Source organism: Poromitra crassiceps, assembly GCF_964638095.1.
Source record: "Poromitra crassiceps genome assembly, contig: HAP1_SCAFFOLD_255, whole genome shotgun sequence".
NCBI classification, from domain to species: domain Eukaryota; kingdom Metazoa; phylum Chordata; class Actinopteri; order Beryciformes; family Melamphaidae; genus Poromitra; species Poromitra crassiceps.
In genome coordinates this window covers 116,600-133,856 of record NW_028152142.1, presented here as the reverse complement: position 1 = coordinate 133,856, position 17,257 = coordinate 116,600, and the positions used below count along the sequence as shown (strand labels likewise).

The 17,257-nt window shown below is 48.8% G+C and overlaps 2 protein-coding genes across 2 annotated transcripts in view; both read left to right on the top strand.

Annotated features, from left to right (window-relative positions):
• LOC310770889 (uncharacterized protein) overlaps window positions 1-17,257 on the top strand; it is a gene marked incomplete at its 3' end in the record, with an annotated part of 206,626 nt that overhangs the window by 108,553 nt on the left and 80,816 nt on the right. Inside the window, exons 8-9 of the mRNA XM_083663590.1 lie at window positions 1,347-1,460; window positions 9,228-9,341. Of these exons, the coding sequence (XP_083519716.1) occupies window positions 1,347-1,460; window positions 9,228-9,341 (228 nt within the window). The remainder of the gene's footprint in view (window positions 1-1,346; window positions 1,461-9,227; window positions 9,342-17,257) is intronic.
• LOC310770891 (NACHT, LRR and PYD domains-containing protein 3-like) overlaps window positions 10,727-17,257 on the top strand; it is a 28,520-nt gene continuing 21,989 nt past the window's right edge. The window contains exons 1-6 of the mRNA XM_083663591.1: window positions 10,727-10,770; window positions 11,343-11,421; window positions 11,542-11,782; window positions 12,787-14,572; window positions 14,675-14,848; window positions 16,147-16,320. Of these exons, the coding sequence (XP_083519717.1) occupies window positions 11,419-11,421; window positions 11,542-11,782; window positions 12,787-14,572; window positions 14,675-14,848; window positions 16,147-16,320 (2,378 nt within the window). The 5' untranslated portion in view covers window positions 10,727-10,770; window positions 11,343-11,418. The remainder of the gene's footprint in view (window positions 10,771-11,342; window positions 11,422-11,541; window positions 11,783-12,786; window positions 14,573-14,674; window positions 14,849-16,146; window positions 16,321-17,257) is intronic.

Below are 17,257 nucleotides of genomic sequence, written 5' to 3'. Positions count from 1 at the left end.
TTTGTGACAACAAGCCTCACGTGTGCTGTTTTGATGCGTTTCTCTCGTGATCAGCGGCAGCGCTGATCGCCGGGTCCACTCGGGTCTTATTGGACCCGGCATTTCACTGTCAGAGCCCCGAGACCTGTGACAATCGCTACCGGAACCAACCCAGACCCGGAGGCACTTCTTTTGAATGGACCCAGACCCGGCCGGGTCCGGGTCGGAACCTCGGGTATTCGGGGGGTCGGACATACCCGAAGACCTCTACTGGGTATGCAGTGCACCTATTTATAATGTATGCCCAAAAAAATGACAAAAATCTAATTTATTTAGTTTTTCACACTTTTTCACATCAAAAGTTCATTTTTCAAGATTTCATTGATAACAGCAATCTACAGTTTGCTGACGTCACCTAGTACTATCAAATTCCTACCCCATTTCAACCAATCATATCAAGACATGCAGCTGTCAATCAAATCATTTCAGGATAATTTTCTCTTCCAAATGAAGTCGAAAATGGCGCCTAGTGCCTGTCATCTGGCAGAATTCCTATCCCATAAACTAACTACTAACTTGGCCAATTGTATGAAACATGAACAAAAAACAAAAACTATAATTTTTGTCTAGTGGACAGAGCCAGAGAGAGAGAGAGAGAGAGAGAGAGAGAGGGGGGGGGAGAGGCTATTCCACATGAACAGAGTCTAGTGGACAGAGCCAGAGAGAGAGAGAGAGAGAGAGAGAGAGAGAGAGAGATAGAGAGGCTATTCCACATGAACAGAGTCTAGTGGCCAGAGCCATAGAGAGAGAGAGAGAGAGAGGGAGAGAGAGAGAGAGAGAGAGAGAGAGAGAGAGAGAGAGAGAGAGAGAGAGAGAGAAAGAGGCTATTCCACATGAACATAGTCTAGTGGACAGAGCCAGAGAGAGAGAGAGAGAGAGAGAGAGAGAGAGAGAGAGAGAGAGAGGCTATTCCACATGAACAGAGTCTAGTGGCCAGAACAGAGAGAGAGAGGCTATTCCACATGAACAGAGTCTAGTGGCCAGAGCATAGAGAGAACAGAGCATAGAGAGAGAGGTCCAGAAAACGCCTCTTGACAGCTTTTAAATAGGCTACTTTTTTACTCTTACTTGAGTAATTTCCTGCACTAGTACTTTTACTTGTAGGCCTACTTGTGTTTGTAATGTGTCAGCTATCTGCTGATCATTTTGCACTGCTGCTGTTGACCCAAGTCCATCCAAACCTCTCAGCTCTCATGTGCTCACAGGATGCTTCTGCAGATATCTCTGAATTCTCTCTGTTTTAGGATGCTTCCATGTTATTAAATGATATATGTCTGCTGTGCCCTATGGGGGTTTGTTGTGTTCAGGATCCAACAGGAGAGACCAGACTCTCCTCAACCCAGCTGTGTGTCTCTGAAGAGCAACCAATCAAAGGGTGGATTCATTAATTTTAAAGATGGACACCATTCTTCTGAAGAGAAGTAAGTTGTTTTAACTGACTCATGCAGAGAAGGTTTGCTGCAATCTCACGAGAGTAATCGTCTCTTTATGTTCACATACTTAATAATGTTTTTGTTTGGATCTTTGATGCAACCAAGCATCATGGTCATGTGACAATTTACACTAACCATGTGACACTGGCTGCACATATTTCATTGAGACCCTTTATTATTTCAATACTTGCTGGAAATGCATTGATACATCATTCAGTAACATCTTTAGAGTCTTATAACTGAAATAGTTTCATGGTCACTATTGTGCCTGGTGGGATTAAATAGGGTTGAATCCATATTGCTGTCCCTGGGTGTGAGTGCTGTTTGAACACAGCTTTGAAGTGGAGTGATATGAACACAGTGAAGCACCCGTGATGTTATACTAAAATATCAGCATGTCCAGGATCCCTCTTGACCAATGAAATTGCTCAGTCAGAACTGTTGTATAAGGAGGTATCAAACAAACTGGAAACAGTGTGGCAAGATGGGGGCCCATTCATTCCAATGAAAGTTGCTCAAACGTTAGGGTTGTGCTACAACCCAGGTTTTACGAGTGAGAACGAGAGCTCTCACTAGTGCCTACTTCGCTGCGTACGCAGCATTATGGAAGACTGTCATTTTTGCTCCAAAAATTACTTTTACATTAAAACCTGACCACGCCCCTTTAGGTGACATGGTGCCCCCCTGGGCTGACTGGGCCTCCCACCTCGCCCCCGTGACTACGTCACGGCCAGTCACCCCAGGGGCCGCCACTCATTTCTTCCAGCCAGCTGAGATCCGACGCACCCAGAGACGCATCGACGCAGCAAGGCTGGGTAGTGAGAGCTCTCGTTCTCACTCGTAAAACCTGGGTTGTAGCACAACCCTAACGTTTTACTTCGTTTCGAACTCAAGCTCTCACTAGTGCCTCCATTCAACCGACCTTGCTGCCGGGAGCACCCCACAGGGCGACCCGAAAGGCACCGGTGAACCACGGCCATATGGCAACATTTATGCCTAACCGTCTGACATATTAGAGTGGCAACGATACTACTTCCTTGCCACCGACAGCACCGCGTGCGCAAACTGCGAACCGGATACGTCGAGACTGTAGTACCTGACAAAAGTGTGATGAGAGGACCATGAGGCCGCGGCACACATGTCCTCCACCGACACACCGCGCAACAACGCAGAGGATGTCGCAACACCTCGCGTAGAAAGCGCCTTGATACCCTCCTGGGGAACCTTGCCCACGGCAGAGTATGCCAACGCGATCGCCTCCACTAACCAGTGTGATAAGCGATCCTTGGAAAGGGGTCCGCCCTGGGCCCTTTGCCCAAAGCAAACCAACAGCTGATCTGTAATGCGTAAAGAACGCGTCCTGGCCACATAGGCCGAGAGCGCCCTTACGGGGCACAGCATGAGCAAACGTCTCTCCTCGCCCGTCTCTAACTGAACGGCGGGGGACAGAATGCCGATAAGTCTATGACCATAGACCTAAAGCTGACATTAATAATCTCAGGTTGGTACGCCGGGTTAGGTCGCAACGTAACCCTGCGCCTATCATTACCACACAGGCCTGCTGCACCGAGAGGGCAATCAGGTCACCAACTCTCTTTCCTGACGACAAGGCCAGCAGCAGCACGGTCTTTAAAGACAGAACCCTTAAATCGGCGGAGTCCAAGGGCTCAAACGGATGACCCGTTAGCCCGTCCAGCACCGTAACCAGGTCCGATTTGGGGGAAAAAACGCACCGCGACGGCGGGCGCAGTTTACGCGCTCCCTTCATGAGGCGCAAGACCAAAGGGTACGCCCCCACGGGGCTCCCTTCAATCCCCCTATGGCAAGCAGAATCGCGGCTACGTACACCTTAAACGACTGCGGGGACTGACCCGCGTCAAGCAGGCTCTGAAGGAAACAGAGAACTGGTCGCACACTGCAGTTCACTGGATCCACGCCCTTACTTGCTGCATAGTGCATCCCACATTATCAGGCAAACCCTGGGCTAGCAACTGTTCCGGTTCAGGAGCCAGACCGCTAGCTTCCACCTGCCTGGGGAGGGGTGGAACACCTCCCCCTCCGCCTGGGATAGGAGATCGGCCCGTACCGGCAATGCCCAGGGCGGATCTTGCGCCAGGGAGACCAGGTCCGCAAACCATGTCTGCCTGTGCCAAACAGACTAAAACGAGCCGGAGGCGCTGTTCCCTCACCCTGTCCCACACCTGACGGATCAGGAGGGGTCGGGGGAAACGCATAGAGCCCCTCCCTTGGCCACGCGTGCGCTTTTAGCGCGTCATGACCTAACGGGGGCTGTCCTCCTGGATCGAGAACCACAGTGGGCAGTGTGTCGCGCGCCGCGATGCGAGAGATCGACGCAGGTGCGACCAACCCTGGCCCAAACCTGTTCCATCACCCGAGGGTGGAGGCACCACTCCGTATAACGGGGATTGCCTCGAGACAGCAGGCCGGTCGTAACTCCGCCGTCCTGGCAGATAGACCGCTGACACTGAAAGGAGACGGGGAAACACCCACAGGTGAATCCCCGCTATGGTTCAGCGCCCCCGACCGCACACCGCCCTGTTTGTTCAGGTGGGCGATCGCTGCCCTATTGTCCGAGCGAATCAGCACATGGTGCCCATGTGTGAGCCGCTGGAAGTGTTACCTCCGCAGGCCGGGGGGACTGCGGAGGCAACGTTCTCTTTCGAGTCTGGTCGCACGCGGACTTGTCCGGCAGTGCGGTCCCCAAGAGAGCTCCCAACCAACAATGGGCCCACGGCGCCATTGATGGTGGGCTTGTCCTGAGGCAGAGCCCGGCGAATCGCCTTCAGCTCTAGCACGTTTATGTGGCGAAGCTCCTGAGCCTCCCACCGGCCGTTCGCCGAAAAATGCCCGCAAATCGCACCCCCTCCCCAGAGGGAGGCGTCTGTGCGAATTACCATCCTGAGCGGGACAGGGCCCCACCGAGTACCTCTCGAGAGGTAACGGGGGTCCGCCCATATAGCCAGCGCCTGCCAGGCCTGACCTGTCAGAGGAACCCTGCGATGACGGTCCCCGGCCGAGTCCAGGCGAAGCCTGAGATTACCATATTTGGACCACGAGAGCATGTGTAGCCTCCCTAGCGGGAGCACATGCAGTACTGAGGCCATCAGGCCCAACATTACTGTGCACTGATGCACTGACACCGAGGGCACAGACCTAACGTCCTTGGCTTGCTGTCCGAACCGTGCGCGCCTGTCGCTCTGGCGAAAGGCTCGCAGGAAGTATAGCTCGAGCCCCAGGAAGGTCGCCGCCTGCGCTGGGACGAGGCAACTCTTCTGCCAGTTCACCAAAAACCCTAAGGTTTGCCGGTGATCGGTCACCACCTTGGTATGTTCCGCGGCACAGACCCTCGAGCCGGCCGCTAAGAGAACGTCGTTGAGATATAGGAAGGCGCGGAGGGGAGCCACGGCTGCCTCCACGCACACCGTGAGGGTTCGCGGGCTCAAAGACATGCCGAATGGCAAGCCACAGAACTCGTAAGCCTTCCCCTGGAAAGGAGAACCTCAGGTATTTCCTGTGTCTCCTGACCATGTGGACATGGAAGACCGCACCTTCCAGATCCCTGGAAGTAAGAAATCCCCCTGTCTCAACTTGAACAGGCGGGGAAGAGAGCATTCGGGATGGGACTTCCTCAGCGCCTTGTTGAGACGCCGAAGGTCCGATTTTGGACGCATGGAGCCGTCCATGGCCTCCTCCTCCACGGCCAGATCGGGGGTCCCGTCGAACGTGGGTGGGCAAACTGTAGCGCGTATCCCCTGTGGAGGGTGCGCCGTAATGGGGACGGGGGAACATAGATGCTCCCAGGCATCGAGCCTGTTGGACAAGATGGTCTCTTGTGGCCAACGGAGCGGAACCCGTTCCACCACTCGGATCATACTCTCTCCCTCAATGTCCCCAAAGGAGACAGTGCACGGTCATCAAAAGCAGAGAGCATATGAACTGAATCAAGTCTCTCTGCCCGCTTCGCGCTCAGAAGAGTATCACCGTCTCATCATCGTGGATAGCGAGAATGAACATTTTAGAAACACATTTCTCAAGTTAGAAACTATAGAAATGATCCCTGAAATATAGTCATGAGCATATTGCTGGGCCCCGGGACCTTTCGATCCGGTGCCCTGATGGGGGGGCGGGACGTGAGAGGCTACGCCCCCCCGCCGCATGGACAGTTCCGTAGAAGCTGTGCATGCTGGGGGAGAACTTCTTACGCAAGCTCCGCCTACTGACGCGCTGTTGTATCGAAGTAACCCCCCCCCCCCCCCCTCCTGCCGTGCGCCTTTCGCAGGCTGGGGGGACTGCGGAGGTAACGTTCTCTCTCGAGACGCACGTGGACTTGTCCGACAGTGCGGCCCCCAGGCGAGCTCCCGACCAGCAATGAGCTGTTGGCGCCATTGATGGTGGGCTGTCCTAGGAGCCTCTAGCCGAGGCCAGGCCGTAGCCATGGACCAAGGCGAGCCTTGATGCTGGGTATGAGACCCTGGGCGAGCTCCCGACCGAACTCAGGCCTTGGGCACCGAGGACGGTGGGTCTAAAGCTACAAGCCGCAGGCTGGAACTAAGCCCAGCCTTGGTGAGCCAACCGGTGGGCTTGACCTGGGCGCCGCCAACCGAGGCCAGGCCGTGGCCATGGACCAAGGTGCGCCGTACCCCCAGCCAGGCTCCCTGCACTTGCAGGGGGCACCCCAACAAGGGAGTGCGACCCATGGAGAGCTCCCAACCACCCCGGGCCTTGGGCACCAAGGGCGGTGGGCTTGTCCTTAGAGCTACAAGCCAAAGGCTGGCACTGAGCCCAGACCTTGGCGAGCTGTAAGCCCTGCTGGACACGTAGCGCCAGCAAGGAGCAGTATGTCTATTGTAGCGGAGGTATCTCGCGCCCGATGTACTTACTAGCACACAGATACTAACTACACGGGTGCACGCCAGCTATCTGCAAAAAGCTATCGTTCTGTGCTAAACAGTACTAATATTGCTATCTGCACCTATGCAAGGCAGGCTAGCTTTAACACTTCTTTGAGAGCGGCCTTGGCCAGCTCTCAAGAGCTTAGCTGCGGACCAGACCGAGGGTTCAAGGCGCCTGTGCAGCGTGCTCGTGCCCAAGGCCGAACACGCACTTAACGTGCCGATTCATACTCGGCCAAGTAGTTTTACACACGGCCCATCCCCTCCCTGACCTTCCCTGCTCAGTAGCAAGAGGAAGCAGGAAGCTAACCACTAATAGCAAGCTCCCGCAGGGCGCACCCTATTAGCGGGAGTACCGCTTAAGCAAGCTAGCAAAAAGCACATGCTAAACAGTAAGCAACCCGGAGGCTAGCGAACGTGCGCGTGCAATGGTAACGTAAGCGGCAATAGCCCATCCCGAAGGGGGGGCACCAATACCCACAACCTGTTAACCCGAGAGAACAGACGTGGAAGCCACTAGCTAAGCTAGCATAAGCACTGAGAGACAAGCGTGCGCTAACACAAGCCTGCGCACAGGCCGGTGCAGCGCGTCTCTACCCTGAGTAACACAGGGAAGCAAGCGTGGCCGCGAGCATTAGGCCAGCGGCCCGCGAAGCTAGTCAATCTCAGAAGAAACTCCTCAGAGGGAGTTGCAATCTAGTAGATGCTAATTGCACGAGGCAAGCAAACACTTAGCAGACAAGCAAGCTGGCTAAGATGGCGTAAATACTGAGAGAAGCGGCCCACTCACCTAGCTAGCGAATCGCCCAGCTAAAATCTCAGACGCCAGTAAAAGCTACACTACATTCATGTAGGTCCCAGCAACGCCTGTTCAAATTCATTGTGCCGGTCGTAATCGGCCAGCGTAGCCTCACAGCTAATACAGCACCTAGCTGTTCCCCCCTCTCTGTGTCTAACAGGAAACGGGGTTAACGTGCAAGCTAAGCCTGCACCGTAAGAGCTGGAGTACTACACATCGCTAGATACTGGCTGCACGGGGGCAAGCTAGCTAACTAGCTAATTCACTGAAGAGCATCACTACTCTCGCTTAAGGCGCGCCCTACAAGAGGTAGCTGGCGCGAATACTTAGCACACAGACACTAACTGCACGTGTGCAAGTTAGCTATCTGTGCTACAAGGTAGTCCAAGCTAGCTGCACTGAGCAAACTAGCTAACTATCTAACGCGCGTGCTCTAAAGCCGGCGTTCCTAAAGTACCTAGCAACAGAAGCAACCGCACGAATGCATCTAGCTATCTGTGACAACTGTGCTATTTAGCCTGTTGTTCTAGTGCTAACGGTACAAGCTATTCTGCATGTATGCAAACCTAGCTAGAGTTATGAGTGCAGACCTGAGTCATGCGCTCGAGCCTAACAACGTTAACCCAGCCGGGGAAACGTCAATACATGCACTGTACGGCGACAGTAATACATGCACAGCACTGCGCAGCGGCAGTATTATAAAACAACAGTTAGCAAGAAGATACTCTTAGCTTGGATGACTTGATCCGATGCCGCTGGTGAAGAGAACAGGAACGGGTCCCCGAATCCTGATTTATCTCGTCCACGCGAACCTCTCGAAGGTGGGCAAATGAACCGAAGCGAGTCTATTTGTCCAAGCTATGAAGAGCACTGACTTTAGAGCTAACTGCGGAGCTTAAGAAAACGACGTCCTCCTGCTGGCTGGAAGAAGCGAAGAGTGACGGCCCCTGGGGTGACTGGCCGTGACGTAGTCACGGGGGCGAGGTGGGAGGCCCAGTCAGCCCAGGGGGGCACCACGTCACCTAAAGGGGCGTGGTCAGGTTTTAATGTAAAAGTAATTTTTGGAGCAAAAATGACAGTCTTCCATAATGCTGCGTACGCAGCGAAGTAGGCACTAGTGAGAGCTTGAGTTCGAAACGAAGTAAAACAGCGGATGCGGCGAATAAGTTTATACTGCTGTGCCGATAGAGCAGTGGTAGCCAACACGGTGCCCGCGGGCACCTGGTCGCCCGCGGGGTGGCGCTGTGGCGCCCGCAGGCCACGTTCAGATTTTTTTTTTTTTTTTTTTACACAAACAAGACAAAACAGACAAACAGGCTCAGACACAGGGGAAAGAAAGGAAAAACAAAACAAAAAACAAAACAAAAAAATATAATAGGAAAAATGTATTTTTTAATTTGTTTTTCTCCTCCCTTCCCACAATAACACACGAATGTAGAAAATAATTGGTTTAACAATGCATACGTTTTAAAAACGTTTATTGTCTGTGTATAATTTATTGTCTGTGTATAATTAATTATTGATTAACTATTTTGATCCACCTGGGCTGGGGTCAAAGTTTAGTTTTACGTTACATCACTACGTCATTCACTCTGCGACAGTGCGACTGCCAGCTGCCAATGATTATATCATTTGCCTAAGCTAAATGATGGAAAGCAAGAACAATGGCAGAAAAGCGAAAGAAAAAACATTACCAATTTCAAGAGGAGTGGGAGGAAGAGTTCTTCTTCACAACAGTGAAAGAAAAGAGTGTATGTCTCGATTAAATGCATAATACTCATCATTTAAAGGTAAATGGAGCAAATTTCAACAGGTAGCCCCCCACATGACTCTACCCTTCAGGTAGCCCTCAACCTCAAAAAGGTTGGTGACCCCTGCGATATGAGTCTATGCAGTAGTGTTTTTTTGGCCCCGCCTATTCCACATGAACAGAGTCTAGTAGAGAGAGAGAGATGTTATTCCACATGAACAGAGTCTAATCTGCCTTGGGGGGTTTATTGCACTAGTATGTCTAATCTGCCTTGGGGGGTTTATTGCACTCAGGATCCAGCAGGAGAGACCCAACTCTCCTCAACCCAGCTGTGTGTCTCTGAAGAGCGACCGCTCAAAGGATGCATTGATAACTTTTAAAGATGGACACCATTCTTCTGAAGAGAAGTAAGTTGTTCCAGTGTTACAATGTTACTGTCTCATGTTTTACCTATGACTCATGCAGAGAAGGTCTGCTGAGCATGTTCTTTTTCAGCATGACTCTTCTTCACACACTGAGAGCTGTCCAGTATAACCAGTCTGTTACTGTGTCACACTGAGAGCTGTCCAGTGTAACCAGTCTGTTGCTGTGACACACTGAGAGCTGTCCAGTATAACCAGTCTGTTACTGTGTCACACTGAGAGCTGTCCAGTATAACCAGTCTGTTACTGTGTCACACTGAGAGCTGTCCAGTATAACCAGTCTGTTACTGTGTCACACTGAGAGCTGTCCAGTATAACCAGTCTGTTACTATGACACACTGAGAGCTGTCCAGTATAACCAGTCTGTTACTGATACAATGAGAGCTGTCCAGTATAACCAGTCTGTTACTGTGACACACTGAGAGCTGTCCAGTATAACCAGTCTGTTACTGTGACACACTGAGAGCTGTCCAGTATAACCAGTCTGTTACTGATACAATGAGAGCTGTCCAGTATAACCAGTCTGTTACTGTGACACACTGAGAGCTGTCCAGTATAACCAGTCTGTTACTATGACACACTGAGAGCTGTCCAGTATAACCAGTCTGTTACTGTGACACACTGAGAGCTGTCCAGTATAACCAGTCTGTTACTATGACACACTGAGAGCTGTCCAGTATAACCAGTCTGTTACTGTATCACACTGAGAGCTGTCCAGTATAACCAGTCTGTTACTGTGACACACTGAGAGCTGTCCAGTATAACCAGTCTGTTACTGTGACACACTGAAAGCTGTCCAGTATAACCAGTCTGTTACTGTGACACACTGAGAGCTGTCCAGTATAACCAGTCTGTTACTGTGACACACTGAGAGCTGTCCAGTATAACCAGTCTGTTACTGTGACACACTGAGAGCTGTCCAGTATAACCAGTCTGTTACTATGACACACTAAGAGCTGTCCAGTATAACCAGTCTGTTACTGTGACACCCTGAGAGCTGTCCAGTATAACCAGTCTGTTAGCGGGTTAGGGTTATTTACTGGTCTGTTACTGTGACATACTGCCTGTCTATCTGCCTGCCTGTCTGACTGTCTGTCTGTCTGTCTGTCTGTCTATCTGCCTGCCTGTCTGACTGTCTGTCTGTCTCTCGGTCTGTCTGTCTGCCTGCCTGCTTGTCTGCCTGCCTGTCTGTCTGTCTGTCTGCCTGCCTGCCTGTCTGTCTGTCTGTCTGCCTGCATGTCTGTCTGTCTAACCTTGTTCCTACATCAGCTCTGCTTTGTCCATCCTGTGTTTCTATCAGGATCCAGCAGGACAGAGCAGACTCCTCGGTCCAAAGCTGTGTGTCCATGGGGAGTGACCAGTCTATGGATCATCCTTTTGTCTTCAAACATGGACACCACTCTACTGATAAAAGGTACAAACTTAAAACTGGTGAAAACAGATGTGTTTGTTGTCATCTGACTCAAAGTAGCTTTGTACCACATGGTTTCTTCAGAGTCATTTTGTTATGTACAGTATGTCTAAAAAGTATTTGAATACATGACGTACTTACCTGTCAAACGATGGGAGGAGCACCTGAAGGCAGCAGGAATCTCTGTAAAGTGACCACAGCTTCATGAGTTGGTCAATCTATGAGACAATGAGGTCAATATCGGACCTTTAGACCCACTAGGCATCTTGCACGCTTGATTCCTAGGCTCGCCCGCTGCACGGCCTCGCCTGTCCTGCAGCTCACTGAGCTGGCCCTGCAGCTCATGTACCGGCCCCCTCGGCTGCTGCATCGCCTTGCAGAAGCCTATAGAATAAGAATGAGAAGTGTCCGTGTGTGTGTGTGTGTGTGTGTGTGTGTGTGTGTGTGTGTGTGTGTGTGCGTGTGCGTGTGCGTGCGCGTGCGCGTGCGCGTGTGTGTGTGTGTGTGTGTGTTAGAGAGAGAGACATGATATGATGGTATAACCTACAGTACTATCTGATGTTTTGTCCCCCCAGAGTTTACCAGGAGAGGTCAGAGGTTCCCAGTGGTCAGTCTGCCCAGGAGCCTCAACCAGACCTGGAGTCCATCTTTATGGTGTGGAAATGAACAAAAACACGTTTGACTTCACCAACGAGTCTTTCAGTCTATGATGGATCTGATGTTGTGTTCCATGATTTTAGTAAGAACGTTTCATTCATTATGATTCTGTTCCAGCTGCTTGAGGAGAACATCATCACCTTTGTCAAGAAGGAGCTGAGAAGGTTCCAGAGGGTTCTGAGTCCAGATGAGCCAGAATCCTCAGAGAGTCAGAGGGAGGATGAGGAGGTGGTGGATGGTGAGGAGGAAGAGCAGAGGAGGAGCAGCAGAGAGGATTTTATAAACATCACACTGCTCTTCCTGAGGAGCATGAAGCAGGAGGAGCTGGCTGAGGAGCTGGCTGACTCTCTGCAGCGCAGTAAGAGGCTTTCAACAGCTTTAACATGATGGAGATGGGACAGGATGGAAAATGAGAGATGGATTTAAATCAACAGGTTCTCATTACCAGTGCGTCAAAATACGTCGATTTGTCACGGCCCCCTTGATGTCATTATTGCCGAGGTGAAAGGCTACCTTTCACATCACATTACGGTGCGTACGTTCCTCCAGCACAGACACCAGCTCTCCTTGTTTCTTTATCGCCCTGCTCAGCAAAATAACCAGGAAGAGAGCCGAGCCCTGACTCTCTTCCTGCTTATTTGGTCGAGCAGGTCGGCCGTGACCGGCTGCCACTGGACACAGCTACCGGCTACTGTGTCTACCGGCTACTGTGGCTACCGGCTACTGTAGCTACTGGCTACTGTGGCTACCGGTGGCCCAGCAACATTTCACGGGAGCCACGGCTCGAATCCAGGGTAAATTTAGGCAAGCACAACAACTTGGTTGGGTTTAGGCAAGTAAAACAATCTTAAGTTTAGGCAACAAAAGCAACTTGGTTGGAGTTATGGTTCAGCTCAGGATTTGAAACAGGTCTCTCATGATGAGAAAGTTACAAGCTGGGAACACTACAGGTCTGCCTCTCCAAGCACTTCTCCCTATAGCGTGACTTTGACCTACTTAAGCCTCAGACTGTTATTACATTCAAGACCACTGGGGGTGACCACGAGGTGACCTCCAGACGCCGTGACAAATCAACACATTTTGATGTACTGGGAGTGAGAGCGGGTTGATTTAAATATATACATCTAAATATTTGTCAAACGAGACAAAATCAGTTCAAGATTAACTAATTCTCTGCCATAGCAACAGCTATCAGTCTGATGAAGAGCTTGATGCTCGAAATGTCACTTTAATCTTTTGCTGCTAATAAATCACTGTAAACAGAATCCTGCACTGTGCAAGCTGTTTTTATTAATTTTTTGAAGATATACATTTACCAGGAAATATTCAGTCTTTGATGTTATTTGTCGTTTGTTCTTTCAGAAACTCTTTCTGCCATCTGCCAACGTGAACTCAAATGTAATCTGAAGGAGAGGTTTCAGCGTGTGTTTGAAGGGATTGCTAAAGCAGGAAACCCAACTCCTCTGAATCAGATGTACACAGAGCATTACCTCACAGAGGGAGGGAGTGGAGAGGTCAATGATGAACATGAGGTCAGACAGATTGAAGCAGCATCCAGGAAACCAGCGAGACCAGAAACACCAATCAAATGTGAAGACATCTTTAAACCCTTACCTGGAAGAGATGAACCAACCAGAACATTGATGACAAAGGGAGTGGCTGGCATTGGGAAAACAGTCTTAACACAAAAGTTCACTCTGGACTGGGCTGAAGACAAAGCCAACCAGGATATACAGTTCACATTTCCATTCACTTTCCGAGAGCTGAATCTGCTGAAAGGGAAAAAGTTCAGCTTGGTGGAACTTCTTCATCGCTTCTTCCCTGAGACCAAAAAAGCAAGAATTTGCAGGTTTGACAAGTTCCAGGTTGTGTTCATCTTTGACGGTCTGGATGAGTGTCGACTTCCTCTAGACTTCAAGAACAACGAGATCCTGACTGATGTTACAGTGTCAACCTCAGTGGATGTGCTGCTGACAAACCTCATCAGGGGGAAACTGCTCCCCAAATCTCGCCTATGGATGACAACACGACCTGCAGCAGCCAATCAGATCCCTGCTGAGTGCGTTGACATGGTGACAGAGGTGAGAGGGTTCACTGACCCACAGAAGGAAGAGTACTTCAAGAAAAGATTCAGAAATGAGAAGCAAGCCAGCAGAATCATCTCCCACATCAAGACTTCACGAAGCCTCCACATCATGTGTCACATCCCAGTCTTCTGCTGGATCACTGCTAATGTTCTGGAGTCTTTGTTGGAAACCAGTAAGAGAGAAGACCTGCCCAAGACGCTGACTGAGATGTACATCCACTTCCTGGTTGTTCAGTCCAAACTACAGAACGTCAAGTATCATGGGGGAACTGAGGCAGCTCCACATTGGACGACAGAGAGCAGGGAGATGATTCTCTCTCTGGGAAAACTGGCTTTTGAGCAGCTGGAGAAAGGCAACCTGATCTTCTATGAAGCCGACCTGACAGAGTGTGGCATTGATATCACAGAAGCTTCAGTGTACTCAGGGGTGTTCACACAGATCTTTAAAGAGGAGTGTGGGCTATACCAGGACCAGGTCTTCTGCTTTGTACATCTGAGCATTCAGGAGTTTCTGGCTGCTGTTTATGTCATCACCTCATTCATCGACTCCGGTGTCAATCTGCTGTCAGAACCACAATCAACCTCCAGAGACAAATCTCAGGTAATTCACCTCTGCCAGAGTGCTGTGAACAAGGCCTTACAGAGCCCAAATGGACACCTGGACTTATTCCTCCGCTTCCTCCTGGGTCTTTCACTGCAGACGAATCAGAGTCTCCTGCAAGGCCTGCTGACACAGACAGCAAGTAGCTCACAGACCAATCAGGAAACAGTCCAGTACATCAAAGAGAAGATCAGGGACATTCCTTCTGCAGAGAGAAGCATCAATCTGTTCCACTGTCTGAATGAGCTGAATGACCATTCTCTAGTGGAGGAGATCCAACAGTACCTGAGATCAGAAAGTCTCTCCAGAAAGAAACTTTCCCCTGCTCAGTGGTCAGCTCTGGCATTCATCTTACTCTCATCAGAAGAAGACTTGGAGGTGTTTAACCTGAAGAAATACTCTGCTTCAGAGGAGGCTCTTCTGAGGCTGCTGCCAGTGGTCAAGGCCTCCAATAAAGCTATGTAAGTGCATAGCAAACTGGATAGATTAATATATGATGTGATAATACATTAATCTGTGATATATTTTAATGTTCTTGTTTGTCTTCATCACTAATTCTTCAGGCTGAGTCGCTGTCAGCTGTCAGAGAGAAGCTGTGAAGCTCTGGCCTCAGTTCTCAGCTCCAAGTCCTCTAGTCTGAAAGAGCTGGACCTGAGTAACAACGACTTTTATGATCCAGGCGTGAAGGTTCTCTCTGCTGGACTGGAGAGTCCACACTGCAGACTGGAAACTCTCAGGTCAGGATAACTGTTCAACAGACACATTAAATTCTGCATTAGCCTATATGCACATTAATGTCTGTGAAAATACCTGAGTGAATGTTATTGACTTTAAAAATCCATACAGTAAGTTAGGCCTCCACCTGTTTCAAGTGGTCTCGCATAGACAGACAGACAGACAGACAGACAGACAGGCAGGCAGGCAGACAGACAGACAGACAGACAGACAGACAGACAGACAGACAGACAGGCAGGCAGGCAGACAGACAGACAGACAGACAGACAGACAGACAGACACTGCAATCTCTCCATATAGCCTACAGACAGATATGCACCAGGTATCACTGCTGTATCTTGTTGGCTCATGTTTGGCAGTTTGTAAGCAAAAAAATAAAAATAAAAATATCTTAGTTTTAAACTTTTTTTCCATTGTTCTCAGGTGTGACAAGGCCCAAAATTATCACTTTATTATGTAGATACAGTAAGTTAGGCCTTGAGCTGTTACAAGCGGTTTCACATAGACAGACAGACTGACAGACAGACAGACACACACCACAATCTCTCCATATACAGACATGCACCAAGTATTGCTGCTATTTTTGGCAGTTTGTAATAAAAAAATAAAATTACTGTTTTAATTTTTTTTCTCCATTGTTCTTGGTTGTGACAAGGCCCAAAATGATCACTGTAAGCAGAGTATTGATCACTATAAGTAAACTATTTAAACAGCATGTGTATAGGAATGATTCAGGACCAAGCTTTATGATCAATATAAGCATGTGATCACTATAACCGTGATCACTATAAGCGGATTCCACTGTAGTGAATTTTCATTGAGAGTTGGGATCTCTCTTACACAAAACCTGTGCAAAAGCTCACAACATCGAATAAACAATCAATAAATGATTATTGCTGGGTGATGTTGCTGAAAATGTTATACACTTTTCATATGATCATAATAACGTTTTAAAGGCTTAATGTTTATCCTGAATATAAGTTTAAATATATCACTCAACTTGTATTTAAAACACGTCTTTATTGCTAGAATCAAAGTAAAAACACTAGATGTTCCTCAGTAGAGCTCAGAATTCCACCAACTCTCTGCAGCTGTCAGCATTTCCAGATGTGAGATTTTTATCAAAAGTTAATTTGGAGGTTGTAGGCTACTGGTCGGCTTCCAGGTGTGTGTGTGTGTGTGTGCGTGTGCGTGCGCGTGCGCGTGTGTGTGCGTGTGTGTGTGTGTCACAACTATTTGAAAAACGGGATAGAAAAAAATATTTTAATGTTCTTGTTTGTCTTCATTGCTAATTCTTCAGGCTGAGTGGCTGTCAGCTGTCAGAGAGAAGCTGTGAAGCTCTGGCCTCAGTTCTCAGCTCCCAGTCCTCTAGTCTGAAAGAGCTGGACCTGAGTAACAACGACTTGCATAATCCAGGCGTGAAGGTTCTCTCTGCTGGACTGGAGAGTCCACACTGCAGACTGGAAACTCTCAGGTCAGGATAACTGTTCAACAGACACATTAAATTCTGCATTAGCCTACATGCACATTAATGTCAGTGAAAATACCTGAGTGAATGTTATTGACTTTAAAAATCCATACAGTAAGTTAGGCCTCCAGCTGTTTCAAGCAGTCTCACATAGACAGACAGACAGACAGACAGACAGACAGACAGACAGACACACACACACCACAATCTCTCCATACAGACAGACAGACAGACAGACAGACAGACAGACAGACAGACAGACAGACAGACACACACACACACACACACACACACACCACAATCTCTCCATATACAGACATGCACCAAGTATTTCTGCTATTTTTGGCAGTTTGTAATAAATAAATAAAAATTACTGTTTAAAAAAAAAATCCATTGTTCTTGGTTGTGACAAGGCCCAAAATAATCACTGTAAGCAGAGTATTGATCACTATAAGTAAACTATTTAAACAGCATGTGTATAGGAATGATTCAGGACCAAGTTTTATGATCAATATAAGCATGTGATCACTATAACCGTGATCACTATAAGCGGATTCCACTGTAGTGAGTTTTCATTGAGAGTTGGGATCTCTCTTTCACAAAACCTGTGCAAAAGCTCACAACATCGAATAAACAATCAATAAATGATTATTGCTGGGTGATGTTGCTGAAAATGTTATACACTTTTCATATGATCATAATAACGTTTTAAAGGCTTAATGTTTATCCTGAATATAAGTTTAAATATATCACTCAACTTGTATTTAAAACACGTCTTTATTGCTAGAATCAAAGTAAAAACACTAGATGTTCCTCAGTAGAGCTCAGAATTCCACCAACTCTCTGCAGCTGTCAGCATATCCAGATGTGAGATTTTTATCAAAAGTTAATTTGGAGGTTGTAGGCTACTGGTCAGCTTCCAGGTGTGTGTGTGTGTGTGTGT